At 48.0% G+C, this 18,770-nt stretch overlaps 1 protein-coding gene across 1 annotated transcript; it reads left to right on the top strand.

Annotated features, from left to right (window-relative positions):
* Window positions 1-9,539: 9,539 nt before the first annotated feature.
* NDUFB4 (NADH:ubiquinone oxidoreductase subunit B4) lies at window positions 9,540-10,841 on the top strand. The gene is made up of 3 exons (XM_075592903.1): window positions 9,540-9,796; window positions 9,983-10,129; window positions 10,672-10,841. Exons 1-3 carry the CDS (start codon window positions 9,620-9,622, stop codon window positions 10,732-10,734), a joined length of 387 nt encoding a protein of 128 aa, XP_075449018.1. The 5' UTR covers window positions 9,540-9,619; the 3' UTR covers window positions 10,735-10,841.
* The last annotated feature ends 7,929 nt before the right edge of the window (window positions 10,842-18,770 follow it).

Raw genomic sequence — 18,770 nt, 5'->3', positions numbered from 1 at the left:
TCACATGTGATGTGCAGGCCCTATACACAAACATCCCACATGTGGAAGGCCTTAATGCCGTTTGCTCTTTTCTAGTGGATAATGTAAACTTACATCCCCTTAATAGAAAATTCGTTTTGGACTCAATTAATTACATCTTAAAACATAATTATTTCATGTTCCTGGATGAATTCTTTCTACAGGTTTGCGGAGCTGCGATGGGCACTAGATTTGCCCCCAGTTTCGCAAACCTGTACATGGGAGGATGGGAAAATGATTACATTTACAACAATAACCCTTTTAAAACAAACATTATTGTATGGCGTCGTTTCATAGACGATATTTTATGCGTATGGGACGGCGACCAGTGCTCAATTGGCCACTTCATACAATATATAAACAACAATGACAGGAATTTAACCTTCACACATGCAGATCATGAGAAAGAAATTCACTTCTTGGATCTCAGCCTTGTGGTGTCAGATGAGGGGAAGTTGGTGACAAAAACACACTTCAAAGAGGTTGATTCAAATAATCTCCTCTTAGCCACAAGTAACCACAAAAAAACGTGGATAACAAATATTCCCAGTGGCCAATATTATAGACTGAGAAAAAATTGTAGCACAGAAATAGATTTTGAAGAACAGGCCAAAAAATTAACTTCAAGATTTTTAGAGAGAGGTTATCGTCTAGAAAAACTGAATAATGACTTGGAAAAAGTTAGAAAAATAGAAAGAAAAACAATGTTAGTGCCAAAGAGTAAAAAAAGAAAGAGCCTTCAGCAGAATGAGGGAAAATGTAATGTGTCTTTTATCACTAATTTCAATTCAATGACGGGGCAAATTGAGAAAATAATAAAAAAACACTGGTCAATTCTCTCAAATGACTCGCTGCTGGGTGCTCACCTTTCGAAATTCCCAAAATTTATATACAGAAAAGCAAAAAATTAAAAAAAATACGCTATCCCCAAGTGATATAAAACTAAAAGAACATCACAGTGGGGATAAAAAATGGTTAAACAACAAACCAATTGGGAATTTCAACTGTGGTAAGTGCTCAGTATGCAAGCATTTGCACCCTGATAAGAAAACATTTAGGTGTATAAAAACTGGAGAAATCCATGACATAAAAGATTTTATTTATTGTAATACAGACCATGTAGTTTATTTATTAGAGTGTCCGTGTGGCCTATTATATGTGGGACGCACCAAACGTCCACTAAAAGTGCGCATTCAGGAACACCTGCGCAACATTAGAATAGGGTTTATGAAACATAGCCTGTCAAAACACTATGTACAATGTCACAATAGTGACCCCTCTTCTTTATTTTTCAAAGGTATTCAACATATACCAAAAAATAGAAGAGGGGGTGACAGAGTAAAAGAACTTTCAAGGCAGGAAACCTTCTGGATACACAAATTAAACACCTTGTATCCAGGGGGCTTAAATGAGGATATAGATATTTGGTCTCTCTATTAATTTATCCTCATGATTTTTTGATACCTGTTTTATTAATATATCCATCCATTTTAGATATTTATAATTTTATCTTTTGTCTCGATGTCCTTTTATATTGTATTATATATTGCCTAATGCATTTGCCTGCTATATAATATTTTTTGTGCTTTCATTCAAGTGTCTTATATGATTAATTATGCTCTATTTTTCATGCTTCTTTTCTAGTATCATGTGATATGATGGACTTGAGGAAAGTCTTTTAAATGTGTTAATATTGGATACATTTCTGAATATGTTGTTCTCCTTTCCATGTACTAATATCCCTCTTCTTGTTTTAGAATCATCGATCGCGTTTGCACCATGTTATTTTCGTTTGTTAATAAAGTTTATTTTGTTTACGTTATGTTGCCACTGACAACCAGTGATGCGTGCAAACTGGGCCTTTTGACTCCTCCCCGACACTTTCTTATTGGTGGAGAATGTAGTCAGCTGAGCCAATGAGGTACTGGCGTGGGGTATTTAAAACCGTCCATATGCCACTTATGTTTATTCCCTGATGAAGAAACCTACGGATTTCGAAACGCGTTGGAAAAGCTAATAACTATATTGCCTTCAACTGTACTATCCTATCACGGCGAGCTGACCCAGTGAAATCGGCGCCAATATCGGCGAGAACCCCGCGGTGACGTCACCAACCCGGAAGGGTCTGAACGGAGAGGAGAGAGAGGGTTTCAGCCGGCGTGGAGCTCTGCTCTGAAGCAGCATTGCATGTGAGAGCTGTACACGTTTGATTCGTCTGTGGGAGAAAGAACTTTCAAAGACTCCCTACTTACCTAAGCAGGGACCTGTGTCCGTGGCACCAGCGTCCATACCCATGTGAGGACATCTGATCCGGCTTCCACGTGGTGTTTGGGTAACAATATCCCAAAATTGCTTGTTTAACATCATCTTGATGTACGCACGATACTCACCTTATTCATTGTTTGTGTCAATATAATTTTTAATGCACTATGAGCGTTGTGCGCTGTGTTTTTTCTGTTTTTATTTGTTAGCTCTAGGGGGTTCCTGAGCCTCCCTCCACCACAGCTGCAGACACTCTGATTTGTTCAATTAAGGTCACGTATTATACCTTATTATTCATCACTTCACATACATCATTAGTTGCGCACTTTTTTCTTTTCAGTGTACTGTATGTGTATATCGTTATTACCTCTCTGAGCGTGTATGTGTATATGGGTATTAACTCTCTGGGCGTGTATGTGTATATCGGTATTAACTCTCTGGACCGTGTATGTGTATACCGGTATTACCTCTCTGGGCGTGTATGTGTATACCGGTATTACCTCTGTGGGTGTGTATGTGTATACCGGTATTAACTCTCTGGGTGTGTATGTGTATACCGGTATTACCTCTCTGGGCGTGTATGTGTATAGCGGTATTACCTCTGTGGGTGTGTATGTGTATACTGGTATTACCTCTCTGGGCGTGTATGTGTATACCGGTATTACCTCTCTGGGCGTGTATGTGTATACCGTTGTTACCTCTCTGGGCATGTATGTGTATACCGGTATTACCTCTCTGGGCGTGTATGTGTATACCGGTATTACCTCTCTGGGCGTGTACATGTATACCGGTATTACCTCTCTGGGCGTGTACATGTATGCTGGTATAACCTCTCTGGGCGTATATGTGTATACCGGTATTACCTCTCTGGGCGTGTATGTGTATAGCGATATTACCTCTCTGGGCGTGTATGTGTATACCGGTATTACCTCTCTGGGCGTGTATGTGTATACCGGTATTACCTCTCTGGGTGTGTATGTGTATCCCGGTATTATCGCTCTGGGCGTGTATGTTTATACCGGTATTATCTCTCTGGGCGTGTATGTGTATATCGGTATTATCTCTCTGGGCGTGTATGTGTATACCGGTATTACCTCTCTGGGCGTGTATGTGTATACCGGTATTACCTCTCTGGGCGTGTATGTGTATACCGGTATTACCTCAGGACAAAGTGACCTGACCGGCTTGGGAGGCCAAGGGATTTCCCTGAGCAGGCAGAGAACAGGGCTGTTGCTAGGGATCTGGGTAGCTTTCTCCATCCTGATTGGCTGCATTACCCTGCTGTTATGGATTACAGGTAGCTTACGACATATATAGCATAATTATTACAGGTTACAGGTACATATATAGTATCATTATATGGCTTAGTACAGCTTAGAGCATATTGTCAGAATGTTAGCTTTTTTTCTTGTCTTAGAAATAAGGGTTGTTTTGCTAAGAAGTGGACAGGATATTGGTACACAGTTACATACGCATAAAAGCTTAAGTAGATCACGTAAACACGCTGTGGTCACGCTGTGGTCAAACTGTAAATGCTGGTAAACACACGTCAGTAGCCACAGAGTATGGTCACATATCACACGTCAGGCACGTACACAGTAAACAATAAGACACCATATAAGTCAGCGTGCCAGGATATTAAATCAGAACCGAAGTGGGAAACCACACTGAGACGAGACCTAGATGAGACTGGCGTGCCCTATCATAATATCTTTGTGTTCGTGAGTATGACAGGCATACTAACTAAATAATCTCTGCATAGTGTGGATTGTTAGCTCACTGTTAGCGATTAGCTTACAAAGTTAGCTTGTTATCTTTGCAATTTTTGCTTGTGATATTTCTGGTTATTTTTGTTGTAATACAATAAACAACAAACCTTATCTTATACAAACTCTGAGTGACCTTTCTTTATAATAATCTCACAATACCCCTCTTAGGGTGTGAATCCGAGAGTCTACAAGTGAAACATCGTGATTTGTGTTTCTGCTTAGTGCAGAATATAACTTATTACGAGGCATTACTTGGGAGAAGAAAGTTTGGCATCGAGCCCAGATTACTGCAGCAATCAGGAAGAGGTGTCAGGAGCCTAGGGGTGGGGCCAAGGAGAGGAGGAAACAGCATGGAGCAGAGTGTGAGTGTGTTGTTGGAGTGTCCACGGACAGAGCTAGGTTTGTCATGTGTCCGGTTTTGAACAAGACAGGCCAGTAATTGTGCAGTGTGTCCGGTATTACCACTCTGTAGACCGCACCGCGAGGGGGGTGGTGGGAAGCATGGCGGAGGTGGGAAGTGCGAGTGTGGCACGTATTGTTGGAGTGTCCACAGACAGAGCTGTCAATAAAGCTGTGCTTGTTGTTGCCGTGTCCGCGGACAGAGTTGTGAATAAGGGGGCGGCCCCAGTCACTTCTACAGCGCACGGCTCGGCGTGCGCTGTGCTATCAAGCCCCGCCCCCCCCAGTCCGGCCGGTCCCAGTCCTTACCTTGTCGCGCACCTTTCCCCAGCGGTGCGCGACAGGTTTTCATGGAGGCAGGGGAATTTGAAATTAGAATCCATGACGGAGGCGTGGCCACGCCCCCGCAAACCCACAGCCACGCCCCCTCCTGTCGTAAACCTTCCCTCTCCCCTCAGACCGCCTAGCGCGGTGCAGCGCTGTGCACACGCCGCCCCCCCGCCGGGCGCGCGTGTCACAGTGAAGACTGGGGACTCAGCCTAAAGCTGCGCATATTGTTGGAGTGTCCGCGGACAGAGCTGCGAATAAAGCTGCGCTTGTTGTTGTGTCTGCGGACAGAGCTGTGAATAAAGTTGCGCGTCTTGAAGTGTCCGCAGAGCTGTGAATAATGCTTGTTGATGGAGTGTCTGCGGACAGAGCTGTGAATAAAGCTGCGTGTGTTGTTGGAGTGTCCGCGGACAGAGCTGCGAATAAAGCTGCGTGTGTTGAAGTGTCCGCAGACAGAGCTGTGAATAAAGCTGCGCTTGTTGTTGCCGTGTCCGCGGGCAGAGCTGTGAATAAAGCTGCGCTTGTTGTTAGTGTCCACGGACAGAGCTGCGAATAAAGCTGCGCTTGTTGTTGGAGTGTCCGCAGACAGAGCTGCGAATAAAGTTGCGCGTCTTGAAGTGTCCGCAGAGCTGTGAATAATGCTTGTTGATGGAGTGTCTGCGGACAGAGCTGTGAATAAAGCTGCGTGTGTTGTTGGAGTGTCCGCAGACAGAGCTGCGAATAAAACTGCGTGTGTTGTTAGTGTCTGCAGACAGAGCTGCGAATAAAGCTGTGCTTGTTGTTAGTGTCTGTGGACAGAGCTGTGAATAAAGCTGTGCTTGTTAGTGTCTGCGGGCAGAGCTGTGAATAAAGCTGTGCTTGTTAGTGTCTGCGGACAGAGCTGCGAATAAAGCTGCGCTTGTTGTTAGTGTCTGCGGACAGAGCTGTGAATAAAGCTGTGCTTGTTAGTGTCTGCGGACAGAGCTGCGAATAAAGCTGTGCTTGTTGTTAGTGTCTGCGGACAGAGCTGTGAATAAAGCTGTGCTTGTTAGTGTCTGCGGACAGAGCTGCGAATAAAGCTGCGCTTGTTGTTAGTGTCTGCGGACAGAGCTGTGAATAAAGCTGTGCTTGTTGTTAGTGTCCGTGGACAGAGCTGCGAATAAAGCTGCGTGTGTTGAAGTGTCCGCAGACAGAGCTGTGAATAAAGCTGTGCTTGTTGTTGCCGTGTCCGCGGGCAGAGCTGTGAATAAAGCTGCTTGTATAGTTGGAGTGTCCGTGGACAGAGCTGCGAATAGTTAACCCACAGTGGTCAATTAACCATCCACTCCCTCACCTTTCTGTTCGTGTTGTTAGTGTCCGCGGACAGAGCTGCGAATAAAGCTGCGCTTGTTGTTGTTAGTGTCCGCGGACAGAGCTGGGAATAAAGCTGCGCTTGTTGTTAGTGTCCGAGGACAGAGCTGTGAATAAAGCTGCGCTTGTTGTTAGTGTCCGAGGACAGAGCTGCGAATAAAGCTGTGCTTGTTGTTAGTGTCCGAGGACAGAGCTGCGAATAAAGCTGCGCTTGTTGTTAGTGTCCGAGGACAGAGCTGCGAATAAAGCTGCGCTTGTTGTTAGTGTCTGAGGACAGAGCTGTGAATAAAGCTGCGCTTGTTGTTAGTGTCCGAGGACAGAGCTGCGAATAAAGCTGCGCTTGTTGTTAGTGTCCGAGGACAGAGCTGCGAATAAAGCTGCGCTTGTTGTTGTTAGTGTCCGCGGACAGAGCTGGGAATAAAGCTGCGCTTGTTGTTAGTGTCCGAGGACAGAGCTGTGAATAAAGCTGCGCTTGTTGTTAGTGTCCGAGGACAGAGCTGCGAATAAAGCTGTGCTTGTTGTTGTTGCCGTGTCCGCAGACAGCTGTGAATAAAGCTGCCCTTGTTGTTGGAGTAGAGGGTGAAAGATATGACTATTTGGCGCTCCCCAGTCACAAAACACAATAATAATATTACACCACTAATTGGTGTTAAAGATAGTAGTGAAAAATGGTATATAGACATACCCCGCTTTAAGGACACTCACTTTAAGTACACTCGCGAGTAAGGACATATCGCCCAATAGGCAAACAGCAGCTCGCGCATGCGCCTGTCAGCACGTCCTGAACAGCAATACCGGCTCCCTACCTTTACCGAAGCTGTGCGCAAGCGGGGAGACTATAGAGCCTGTTACACATGCGTTATTTACATCAGTTATGCACATATATGATGATTGCAGTACAGTACATGCATCGATACGTGGAAAAAAGGTAGTGCTTCACTTTAAGTACATTTTCGCTTTACATACATGCTCTGGTCCCATTGCGTACGTTAATGCGAGGTATGCAGGTATTGTATTGTATGTATTGTATGTCTTTATTTATATAGCGCCATTAATGTACATAGCGATTCACAGTAGTAATACATGTGGTAATCAAATAAATAACAGAGCATGGGAATACGTGCTTTAGACATAAAAGTAACATTAAGGAAGAGGAGTCCCTGCCCCGAGGAGCTTACAGTCTAATTGGTAGGTAGGGAGAACGTACAGAGACAGTAGGAGGGAGTTCTGGTAAGTGCGTCTGCAGGGGGCCAAGCTTTATGTATCATGTGTTCAGAATGTTCACAGTGCTATTCATATGCTTCTTTAAGAAAGTGTGTCTAAGGTGGGTCTTAAAGGTGGATAGAGAGGGTGCTAGTCGGGTACTGAGGGGAAGGGCATTCCAGAGGTGTGGGGTAGTCAGTGAAAAGGGTTTAAGGCGGGAGAGGGATTTAGCTACAGAGGGGGTAGAAAGAAGACATCCTTGAGAAGAACGCAAGAGTCTGGATGGTGCATAACGAGAAATTAGGGCTGAGATGTAAGGAGGGGCAGAAGAGTGTAAAGCTTTAAAAGTGAGGAGAAGAATGGAATGTGAGATGCGGGATTTGATCGGAAGCCAGGAGAGGGATTTCATGAGGGAGATGCTGAGACAGATCTAGGAAAGAGTAGAGTGATTCTGGCAGCAGCGTTTAGGATAGATTGTAGGGGAGACAGGTGAGAGGCAGGAAGGCCGGACAGCAGGTTACAGTAATCAAGACGGGAGAGAATGAGGGCCTGAGTCAGAGTTTTAGCAGTCGAGCAACAGAGTAAAGGGCGTATCTTTGTTATACACAGACAAATAAAACAACTGTTGCGATCACTCAACCTCCAACAAGGAACAACCAAATTCCTTCAAGGAAACACGAACAGAAAGGTGAGGGAGTGGATGGTTAACAGGTGATCACTGTGGGTTAATAGGCTTCTTGTATATACTCAATGAGTAGGTAGGTAAAGTAGAGCAGGAGAAGAAAGCAGGGGATTGGTTGTGCACTAAATGATTTTTAATACAGGATGCACACAACAACAATAAAAAATCCCCTTACAGGGCACTTACATTTGTTAGTGCCCTATGGGCATAAAATGGTATCTTTTAGATCAGGGGTAGGCAAACTTTTGATGCAGAGCCCCCCTTTTCATCCATGAAATTTCTCGGGTCCCCCCTGCCTGATGTAAACGTTATACAATGTAAATACAAATATGTCAAAATACTTATTTCAACAGCTCGCGCTTGCAAAATTGGGCTGCGTCCACGCTGCCTCTGAGAGCGGTGACATCAACTCTCCAAGCATGAGCACAGGGTGTCCTGCATAATTTTTCAAGCACGAGCGGGGGGGCATGGATTGGGGCTATTTTTGTGTCTGTGTGGTGTGTGGCTGTGTGTGTGCATTGACTGCTGCTGAGCGCGCTTCAAAGTAAATTTTGTGTGTCTCCCCAAGCGCTAAGCTTGGGAGAGCGTACGCCCCCCAGTTTGTGCACCGCATGCATTCAATCACAATACCCATACACACACAGCACACACACTCAATCAGAAAACACACACACACAATACACCCACACACAACACACAACACACACACCCTCAATCACAACATCTAAGCATGTTTAAGTATTTTGTATTATTTCAATATTATCCGTTCGTATAAGAGCCCTTAATGCTGTGTTTTAGAGCTCGAGTTTGGCGAATCAGCCGTGTATAACATTAAGCTAAGTTTCAGTTCGGACCAATAGGAGATGGACTGAGGATATTTTAACAGTAGGTAGAGTAGTGGTTATTACACCCCTGATGAAGCTAGCAGCTGTCTAGCGAAACGCGTTGAGTGAGGAGGAGGAACACCGACATGACCGGAAAACAAGTGACGTCTGAGTGCAGTGCTGAGCAGAGCGTTACTCCCAGCGGCCGCTATCGGGGGGACGCAAAGCAGAGCCAAGCAGCCAAGACGCAGACCGGGACCTAAGATCGGAGAGACTATCATCTAAAAGATACCATTTTATGCCCATAGGGCACTAACAAATGTAAGTGCCCTGTAAGGGGATTTTTTTATTGTTGTTGTGTGCATCCTGTATTAAAATTCATTTAGTGCACAACCAATCCCCTGCTTTCTTCTCCTGCTCTACTTTACCTACCTACTCATTGAGTATATATAAGAAGCCTATTAACCCACAGTGATCACCTGTTAACCATCCACTCCCTCACCTTTCTGTTTGTGATGTTGTTAGTGTCCGCGGGCAGAGCTGTGAATAAAGCTGCGCTTGTTGTTAGTGTCCGCGGGCAGAGCTGTGAATAAAGCTGCGCTTGTTAGTGTCCGCGGGCAGAGCTGTGAATAAAGCTGCGCTTGTTGTTGTTAGTGTTCGCGGGCAGAGCTGTGAATAAAGCTGCGCTTGTTGTTGTTAGTGTCCGCGGACAGCGCTGTGAATAAAGCTGCGCTTGTTGTTGTTAGTGTCCGCGGACAGCGCTGTGAATAAAGCTGCGCTTGTTGCGGACGCGCTGTGTCCTTGTGATGGCGGATTACCGGGAGGCGCCGCTGTGCAGCCGGCCCGCGGCGCTGAAGCACGAGGAGTATTATGATCTGAGCCCCGGGCACCGGAGGGTGGAGGAGGAGAGGCTGGCGATACGGTCCCAGCTCAAGAGACAGTACCAGCTGCAGCTTAATAACCCAAACAGAACCGAGCTGGTGGTGAGGAGACCGGGGGAGAGGGGCACGGGGGTGACCCGGGGGAGAGGGGCACGGGGGTGACCCGGGGGAGAGGTGCATCTCCCATGATCTGCTTTATTGTGACATATACGTAGATATCCGTGCTTATCCCTGAAAGGGACCCTGGTTACTGTAAGCGAGTCACCTCTTTGCTTTCTCCTCATTTAGAATGACCCTGCTTTATCCCGTTGGTTGCACGCTCGTAACAGCAACATCTACCCCAACTTCAGACCCACCCCCAAGACGTCTCTCCTCGGCCTAGTCTGTGGGATTGGACCCCTCTTCTTCTGGTACTACGTATTCAAAACTGACCGGGTGAGAGTGTGTGTGTGTGTATATATACATTTGTGCACTGCACAATCCTCGGGGTTACCAGATGTGCAATATCTGAAGATGGGAACTGGGTAGACTTCCATCTCGGAGTTTAACACCTTGTCTTCCAGAGCCCTCCAGTTTTTAACTGTGTGTGCGCTGTTCAGATTTACACTTTCAGGTTAAAATTTTGAAAGGTAATTCTTGAATAATCCCTGAAGTGATTGATCCCATCGTGTTCTGATTAAACTCCCGTTCAGTGGGAGTCGGGCGATCGGACACTACGGGGGTTATTGACTCGGTCTTTAAGTCTCCAAATGAAGCAACCCTCAAGCATTCTAACAATGTGACTGCAACGTCACTAAATGTTGGTAAGGGGATCAGCACATTTTGCCCCTGAGGATTCAGCAAAGTATAGCTAATGTGATGAAGGTTGAACATCCCTGGTCCCTTGAACATTGTATATAGCTTGGTTACAGCAGTGGAACAGCGATGCAGTGTATGACCCCTACACAGGATAACATTCTCTCTCTAACTATGTACAGGATCGCAAGGAAAAACTCATTCAGGAAGGCAAGCTGGAGCGGCCGTTTAGTCTGTCGTACTGAGGTGCTGGGACACGGGTCACAGGACTATCTCCTGATAAATCAGGATTGTATAAAGTGTGTGAGGGATTCCCCCTCCCCCAAATAAAATATAATGTGAATCACTTGAACCTGTTTGGTGTGTGGCTTCCCGTTTGACTTGGATTCTGTATTTTGTCATTTTATTTATGTTTTTTTTTTTTTCTTTATATACTCTGATTGTCCTCGCCATGCAGTGATTACAGCTGCGGCCCGAGCACAGATAATGCAAGTAACGGAGCCCCAGACTGTTTTCAGATATGCTGTGAAGTTGCCAGTTGATCCTGATGTGACATAACCCTTGTCCCATTCTCCCTTTTCTTATAGATATGTCCATGAAACATTCTGATGTTGGATATAAATGTGGGACCCTGTTGGGTTTCTGCGCACATTCATTCTTTTTTTTAATTTATTTTATGTGAAACTTCTTTGCACCTACATAGTTTTGATAGGAAAAATCCCTTGTATTGTAACAAAAAAGCATGATAGAAGTGATGTCACGCTACAGATGGGCTCGTGCCCGCGCGTGAACATACCTCCAAGTTCCAGGCCGCACAGAGATTGTAGGCAGTGCATGCTCAGAAGAGGAGGTTGCAAGCCACAGCACGCATGCGCAATACCACCCTTCACCTCCAAATGTGCCGAACAGCCGCCGTCCTCTGCGCATACGCCGAAGATGCCACGCATGCGGAGAAGATAGTCCTCCACACTGTGCATACTGAAGAGGAGGCACACACACTCTCTGAAGAGGAGACACACACACACACACACTCTCTGAAGAGGAGACACACACACACACTCTCTGAAGAGGAGAGACACACACACACTCTGAAGAGGAGACACACACACACTCTGAAGAGGAGACACACACACACTCTGAAGAGGAGACACACACACACTCTGAAGAGGAGACACACACACACTGAAGAGGAGACACACACACTGAAGAGGAGACACACACACACACTCTGAAGAGGAGACACACACACACTCTGAAGGGGAGACACACTGAAGAGGAGACACACACACTCTCTGAAGAGGAGACACACACACTCTGGAGAGGAGACACACTCTGAAGGGGAGACACACACACACTCTGAAGAGGAGACACACACTCTGAAGAGGAGACACACACACACTCTGAAGAGGAGACACACACTTTGAAGAGGAGACACACACTCTGAAGAGGAGACACACAATCTCTGAAGAGGAGACACACACACACACTCTGAAGAGGAGACACACACACACTGAAGGGGAGACACACACTCTGAAGAGGAGACACACACACTGAAGAGGAGAAACACACTCTGAAGAGGAGACACACAATCTGAAGAGGAGACACACTCTGAAAAGGAGACACACTCTGAAGAGGACACGCACACACACTGAAGAGAACACACACACTGAAGAGGACACACACTGAAGAGAGAACACACTGAAGAGGAGGCACACACACTGAAGAGGAGACACACTGAAGAGGACACACACACTGAAGAGGAGACACACACTGAAGAGGACACGGACACACACACACTGAAGAGGACACACACACTGAAGAGGAGACACACATACACTGAAGAGGACACGGACAAACACACACTGAAGAGGACACGGACACACACACACTGAAGAGGACACACACTGAAGAGGAGACACACACTGAAGAGGAGACACACTGAAGAGGACACACACTGCAGAGGAGACACACTGAAGAGGACACACACACACACTGAAGAGGACACACACACAGCAAAGAAGTTTCACTTCAAAAAGGGTTTGCCGAGCACGCACGTTCTCATTGAAACTGCTTTGCGCGTTGTCACTGAACTTGTATTTTGATTTGTATGATTTTCATTGGATGACACACTTTTGACAGTGACAAAACGCAAAGACGTTTCACTTTGAATGCGCGTGCTCGGCACACACACTTTTTTTTTTTTTAATTATTCTCCCCCACCTCCTGAAAATTAGCAGTTTTGCGAAATTCTGTGGCCTTTTTATGATGTGTGCGCACACACAGAACATCTTCAGATCTGATTACGAGCCTTTGCATAACAATGAAATTAAAATATCTCCTAAATGTCAGCGTTCTGCAATGTATAAGGCTGACGAGTATCTATATAACTGCAACTTCCCTCTTCACTTTCTTAGTGAAGAAGTGACATTGTTAATGATCCCCGCATCACCCCGCCTTAGTAATGAGCTTGCTTTATCTGCTAAACAGTAGGGTGTCAGTGGGTGTGCAGGGCAGTCTGGGGGAGCGATGACCAGGCAGAAGTGAGGTGTTGGGCGGGTTGTCCATCCGGTGGAGAGGGGTACCAGTGTCATGCTTGGTCGGTAGTGCAGGGGCACGCGCGCCTGAGCAATCTGTGGACTCAGACCGCTCGCGATGGAGAGGCGTGGCTGTGACGTCACAAGGCTGGTTCGCCCTCATTGGCTGAACCGCTCGCGTGACGCGTCCGTCGCGGCAAAAGACAAAATAATTTTGTATTTTCCAAAAAATCTGTCACGCTTCCTTCCATGTGCGGTCGCGTGCGCTAGGGTCCGCTCCACAGATCTGCATTTTCACGTCGCTCGTACCATGGCCGCAGATTTAGGGTAGGGAGCTGGGGCGTGCCAGTGCCAGATGGGGGGAGGGCAGGCTGTTTTGGTAAATTGTTTTTGATTATAATAAAAAATAGCTTATAATAGTAGTAATCCCCTCGGGACAGGGCATGCCCAGGTGGGTTAGAAGCCTTTGACTCCAACACCCTGTGCATTAATGCCCAGATAATGCCCTGTCCTGAGGGGTCTATTACTATACTTCTAACCTCCAGGAGAGATCTTGCTCAGGACAGGTGTTTGAGAAGGGGTTAAAGTGCTTAGTACAGGGGTTTGAGAAGGGGTTACAGTGATCAGGGGGAGCTGGATGTTTATTTTATTTTGTTAGACTTCCCCATTGTTCTTTGTCATCTGGCTAAAGTGTTTTGACATAACGTGATGTGAAGCAATACTGGGTAAGGGCTGTTATACACAGCGCGCGGCCCTATGCGAATGCGCGTGCACGTGCCGCATGCTTTTCGGAAGTGTAACGGGTATTCCCTGTGAATACAGACGCTACTACTGCTGTGTATACCTGTGTGGCTCTCAGGAGCCTAAGCCTCCGCTCGGGGAGCCTGGGGTACATACATATGACAATCTCGTGGTGCGACGCCTCCACCTGGGAGGGATCCCAACGGAGTGGGAGGAGGCCCTCACAGGAAACAATCACGGTAACCACACAGTTTTAAACAGGACAGGCTTTACTGCATAACTTATACTCTACGGTACATATCATTCCACGTCACATTTGGGTAAGGCATAATACACCCCGCTCCCACCACCGTGTATCCCCACACTGTGTCCAATCGCATTATACAAGGCCCTTGGCCACTCTCCACGTAAGTGTCCCCAAGGGATACCCCCACCCTTTAGGCGTGCTTCTTGCGTTGCTGTACAGTGTTTGTGCACTTAAGATATGATACCTGCCCGGGGCTCCCACCCCGGGTTCCACAGACTACGACAGGGATTCCGCCCGATCCGACTTCGTCCTCCGCACCGCGTGGGGTGAATTCCAGCGTGGATAATATCGCCTTAGTCTCAGTGTCTTTGGTGGCGTTCCGAGCCCAGAACCCACCTCGCAGGGCTGCATGGATTCAGCGCTGTGTCCCTGACTATCCAAATAGCTAATGGGGCAGAGTCCCTATCTAGGGCCTGTCCCTATAGCACCACAAGCTACACAGTGGCTCAGGACCTAACTGGGACCTAGGGGGCTGCTGACCTAATGCAGTGGGTCACTGACCCCTGCACTCACCTCCTTCCCCTAGCTTGTCCTGGTCCTGACTGACTGCGTAGCTCCAAGCCCGCAAAATGTATCTTTTCTTGCCTGCAGGGCAATACTTCAGCCCTATTGTTGTGTTTTACCGTTTCCAGAGGTGCTGGGATGCCCTAAATGAGGCTAGTTTATGACCCAGGGGGCAAGTAAGCATAACCGAAGGCCTGGCTTTTAAGGGACTCTGGGGAGAGGCCCTCCAGGATGTATACAAAAAGTTAGAGCTTCAAAGGGGTTAAGCAACTGGGGGGATTCTTGACCAGAAGCAGATATGCTGTCACTGAGCAAAGGGGGTTTGGCCAGGTGGTATTATAAGCTGGTGCAGGCCATGGGGCAGTTGTTCTCTGCTGTAACATCAAGAAGGAGGGGGAGGAGGCGAAGAGGAGTTTTATCACAATCACAGATTTGAAACCCGCTCAAGATTCAACAGTTCTAAGAGATCCATCTAAGAGTTTCATCAGTTCCACCTTGTGTGATTCACCTGGGATTCAGTCCCTTTTGAGAAGTTCCAGCTCTGAGTAAATCGCCTACATTTCTCAGAGGATAAGTGACCCTAATTCCACAGCAAGAGGCCACAGGAATGAAAAGTGGCCTGGAATATTTTGCCGTGTGTTTGCAATTAGGAAAGATTAGTTTTGTTATCCCAGTTTTCCAAAGTAAGTGTCTTTTTACTGTATTTTTGTGTAACATAGTTGTGTGCGTTCATTAGGTGAATAAACACAATTCATTTTTATCTCTCTGCTTGCTCAATCAATGATCCCGGTAATTAAAAGTGTTAATAAGCTGGGTCCATCGTGACAGGCGTCTAGATGTAAGGGATTTCCCTCCCAGCCCTGATCCATATCTGCACCCTCCACCCCGTTCCCAAGTGACTTACATTGACACCTATGGGTGCTGGGACTATAACCGGAGCGCAGGACAGTTCCTTTGTTTTCTTACTGTAAAGAACCCTTTCCTTTGTTGCTGGTGAAATCTCCTTTCCTCCAACCTTAAGGGATGGGCCCGAGTCCTTTGTACTGCCCGTGGGATGAATAGTTCTTCTGAAAGCTCCTTGTATTGTCCCTGAATATATTTGTATATAGTTATCATATCCCCTCTTAGACGCCTCTTTTCTAATGTAAATAAATCTAATTTAGCTGGCCTATCCTCATAAATCAGATTGTCCATTCCCTTTATTAATTTGGTGGCTCTTCTCTGCACTCTCTCTAGTTCCATAATGTTTTTTCTAAGGAGTGGTGCCAAAAATTGTACTCCATATTCAAGGTGTGGTCTTACTAATGCTTTGTAAAGGGACATAATTATGTTTACTTCCCTTCCATCCATTGCCTGTTTAATGCAAGATAAAATTTTGTTTGCCTTTGCAGCTACTGCATGACATTGGGCACTATTGCTAAGCCTGCTGTCTACAAGCACTCCTAAATCCTTCTCCATCAAGGATTCCCCCAATTTATCCCTATTTAATTTGTAAGTCGTCTGTTTATTCTTGTTTCCCAAATGTATAACCTTACATTTATCTGTATTAAACCTCATCTGCCAGTTACCTGCCAAGCTTCCAGTCTCTCCAAGTCCTTCTGAAGAGAAATTACATCCTGCTCTAATTTTTCTACCTTACACAATTTTGTGTCATCAACAAAGATGGAGACTTTGCTCTCTATACCAACCTCAAGGTCATTAATATACATGTTAAAAAGCAGGGGTCCCAGTACCGATCCCTGAGGTACTCCACTCACGACTTTAGCCCAACCTGAATTTATGACAACTCTCTGTTTATCCTTCAACCAGTTTTCAATCCAGATGCAAATATTTTTACTGAGTCCAGTTTGCTTTATTTTGTACTAGCTGAGAGCCCCGGCGTTGCCCGGGATGTTTGTTGTGTGGGGGTGGCATTTGGGTGGGGAGTGGTCCACGCGGCCCATGGCGGTGTGCGGTGGTACTGCTGCTGTGGCTGTACTGATGGTGATTGTATCGGTGTGCTGATTTGGGAGGGTTTGTTGCGGATGTGGGGGTGCGGATGTGGGTGTGCCGATGGGGGAGGTGCGAAGGTGCCAATGTGTGGGTGCTGATGGTGTTGATGGGGGCTGGGAATGGTGGGGAGCCGAAAATGCCAGTGTGCTGGGGGGGGGCATGGGATACCGGTGTGCTGATGTGGTGGTGCTGGGGATAGTGTGTATACGTGTGTGTGTGTGTATACATGTGTGTATACATGTTTGTGTGTATACATTGTGTGTGTGTGTGTGTGTATGTGTACGTGTGTGTGTGTATGTGTACGTGTGTGTGTGTATGTGTACGTGTGTGTGTATACATGTGTGTGTGTACATGTTTGTGTGTGTGTATACACGTGTGTGTGCATACATGTGTGTGTGTGTGTGTGTGTGTAAATGTGTGTGTGTGTGTGTATACATGTGTGTGTGTGTGTGTGTATACATGTATACACACACACACACACACACACACACACACGTGTAGGGCAGGGCCGGGGGGGGGGGGTGAAGGGCAGGGCCAGGGGGGGGGTGAAGGGCAGGGCTGGGGGGGTGAAGGGCAGGGCCGGGGTGGGGGGTGAAGGGCAGGGCCGGGGGGGGGGGGTGAAGGGCAGGGTCAGTGGGGGGTGAAGGGCAGGGTCGGGGGGGGGGTGAAGGGCAGGGTCGGGGGGGGGTGAAGGGCAGGGTCGGGGGGGGGGGGGGTGAAGGGCAGGGTCGGGGGGGGGGGGTGAAGGGCAGGGCCGGGTGAAGGGCCAGGGCGGGGGGGGGGAGGGTGAAGGGCCAGGGCGGGGTGAAGCGCCAGGCCGGGTGAAGGGCCAGGCCGGGTGGGGTGAAGCGCCGGGCCGGGGGGGTGAAAGATCCCTTCCCGTGCGGTTACTTACCTCGCACCGGGCCGCGCTCCTCCTCCTCGGGTTCCTCGGCAGTCTCCGTTGCCCCCGGCGATGCGGAGCTGAGACGCTCAGGTGAGGAGGTGGTGTGGGCCGCGGCCCGTACAGCTCCCGACTGAGAGAGCGGGAGCAGCGCGCGCGGGGATGGTGAGCTGGGGGCGCGGCCTCTAGGCCTGAAGGTGAGAGCGGCGACAGCGTGCTTGGGGGTGGGGGGGGTAGGGAGCACCGGGGGAGAGGGAGCACCGGGAGAGCGGGTGAGCACCGGGAGAGAGGGTGCTCTGGGGGGGGGGGGGAGGAAGCACCGGGGGAGAGGGAGCACCGGGGGAGAGGGTGATGTTGAGGTCCCGCGGAGTGGTGATAGGGGGGGTTCCGTTGTTGCGGGCAAGCGGCCGAGACGGGCGGGGGGGGGGGGGGCAAGGCCGGGCAGCCGTTAAGGAGGGTGGAGAGAGAGAGAGAGAGAGAGAGAGTGTGAGTGTGTGTGTGTGTGTGTGTGTGTGTGTGTGTATGTGTGTGTGTGTGTGTGTGTGTGTGTCAGCCGTTAAGGAGGGTGGAGGGAGAGAGAGTGTGTGTGTGTGTGTGTGTGTGTGTGTCAGCCGTTAAGGAGGGTAGAGAGAGAGAGTGTGTGAGTGTGGGTGTGTGTGTTTGGCCCGCCCGTCACTCCGCCTCAGGCCTATGAGAGGTGTGCCTCCACCTCAGGCCAATGAGAGGTGTGCGGGGGCGGCCCAAGGGACCAATGAGATTTCCCCTAGGGACACCGGACATCCAGGCAGGCAGGCATACAGTGCTTTCACTAATATAGTATAAGATTTGGCATGTGATGTTGCGGTGTGGTGTCACGTTGTGGTTAGCAGATATCACGGTATGGCCAGCAGGTGTGTCGTGGTGTGGTCAGGAGGTGTGTGATATCACAGTGTGGTTAGGAGAGGTGTGTGGTGTCACGTGATTAGCAGGTATCACGTTGTGGCCAGCAGGTGTGTCGTGTCGCGGTGTGGTCAGAAGGTGTATGATGTCAGGGTGTGGTTAGCAGGTGTGGTGTTGTGGTCAGGTGTGTGTGATATCACCGTGTGGTCAGCAGGTGTGTTGTGTCATGGTGTAGTCATTAGCTGTGTGATGTCAGGTTGTGGCCAGCGGGTGTGTCATTTCACAGTGTGGTCAGGTGTGTGATGTCAGGGTGTGACCAGCGGGTGTGTCGTGGTGTGGTCAGGAGGTGTGTGATGTCAGGATGTGGCCAGCGGGTGTGTTATGGTCAGGATGTGTGTGATGTCAGGGTGTGGCCAGCGGGTGTGTCGTGTCGTGGTGTGG

The sequence above is a fragment of the Ascaphus truei genome, chromosome 3 (assembly GCF_040206685.1).
Source record: "Ascaphus truei isolate aAscTru1 chromosome 3, aAscTru1.hap1, whole genome shotgun sequence".
NCBI lineage: Eukaryota > Metazoa > Chordata > Amphibia > Anura > Ascaphidae > Ascaphus > Ascaphus truei.
This window is presented reverse-complemented; position numbering and strand designations above follow the sequence as displayed.

Bases quoted from the DNA above. Each gene is read 5' to 3' on its own strand.
- NDUFB4 (XM_075592903.1), top strand. From the start codon at position 9,620: ATGGCGGATTACCGGGAGGCGCCGCTGTGCAGCCGGCCCGCGGCGCTG. The intron at 9,797-9,982 runs GTGAGGAGACCG...CTCCTCATTTAG, and splicing joins CAAACAGAACCGAGCTGGTG to AATGACCCTGCTTTATCCCG. The intron at 10,130-10,671 runs GTGAGAGTGTGT...AACTATGTACAG, and splicing joins ACGTATTCAAAACTGACCGG to GATCGCAAGGAAAAACTCAT.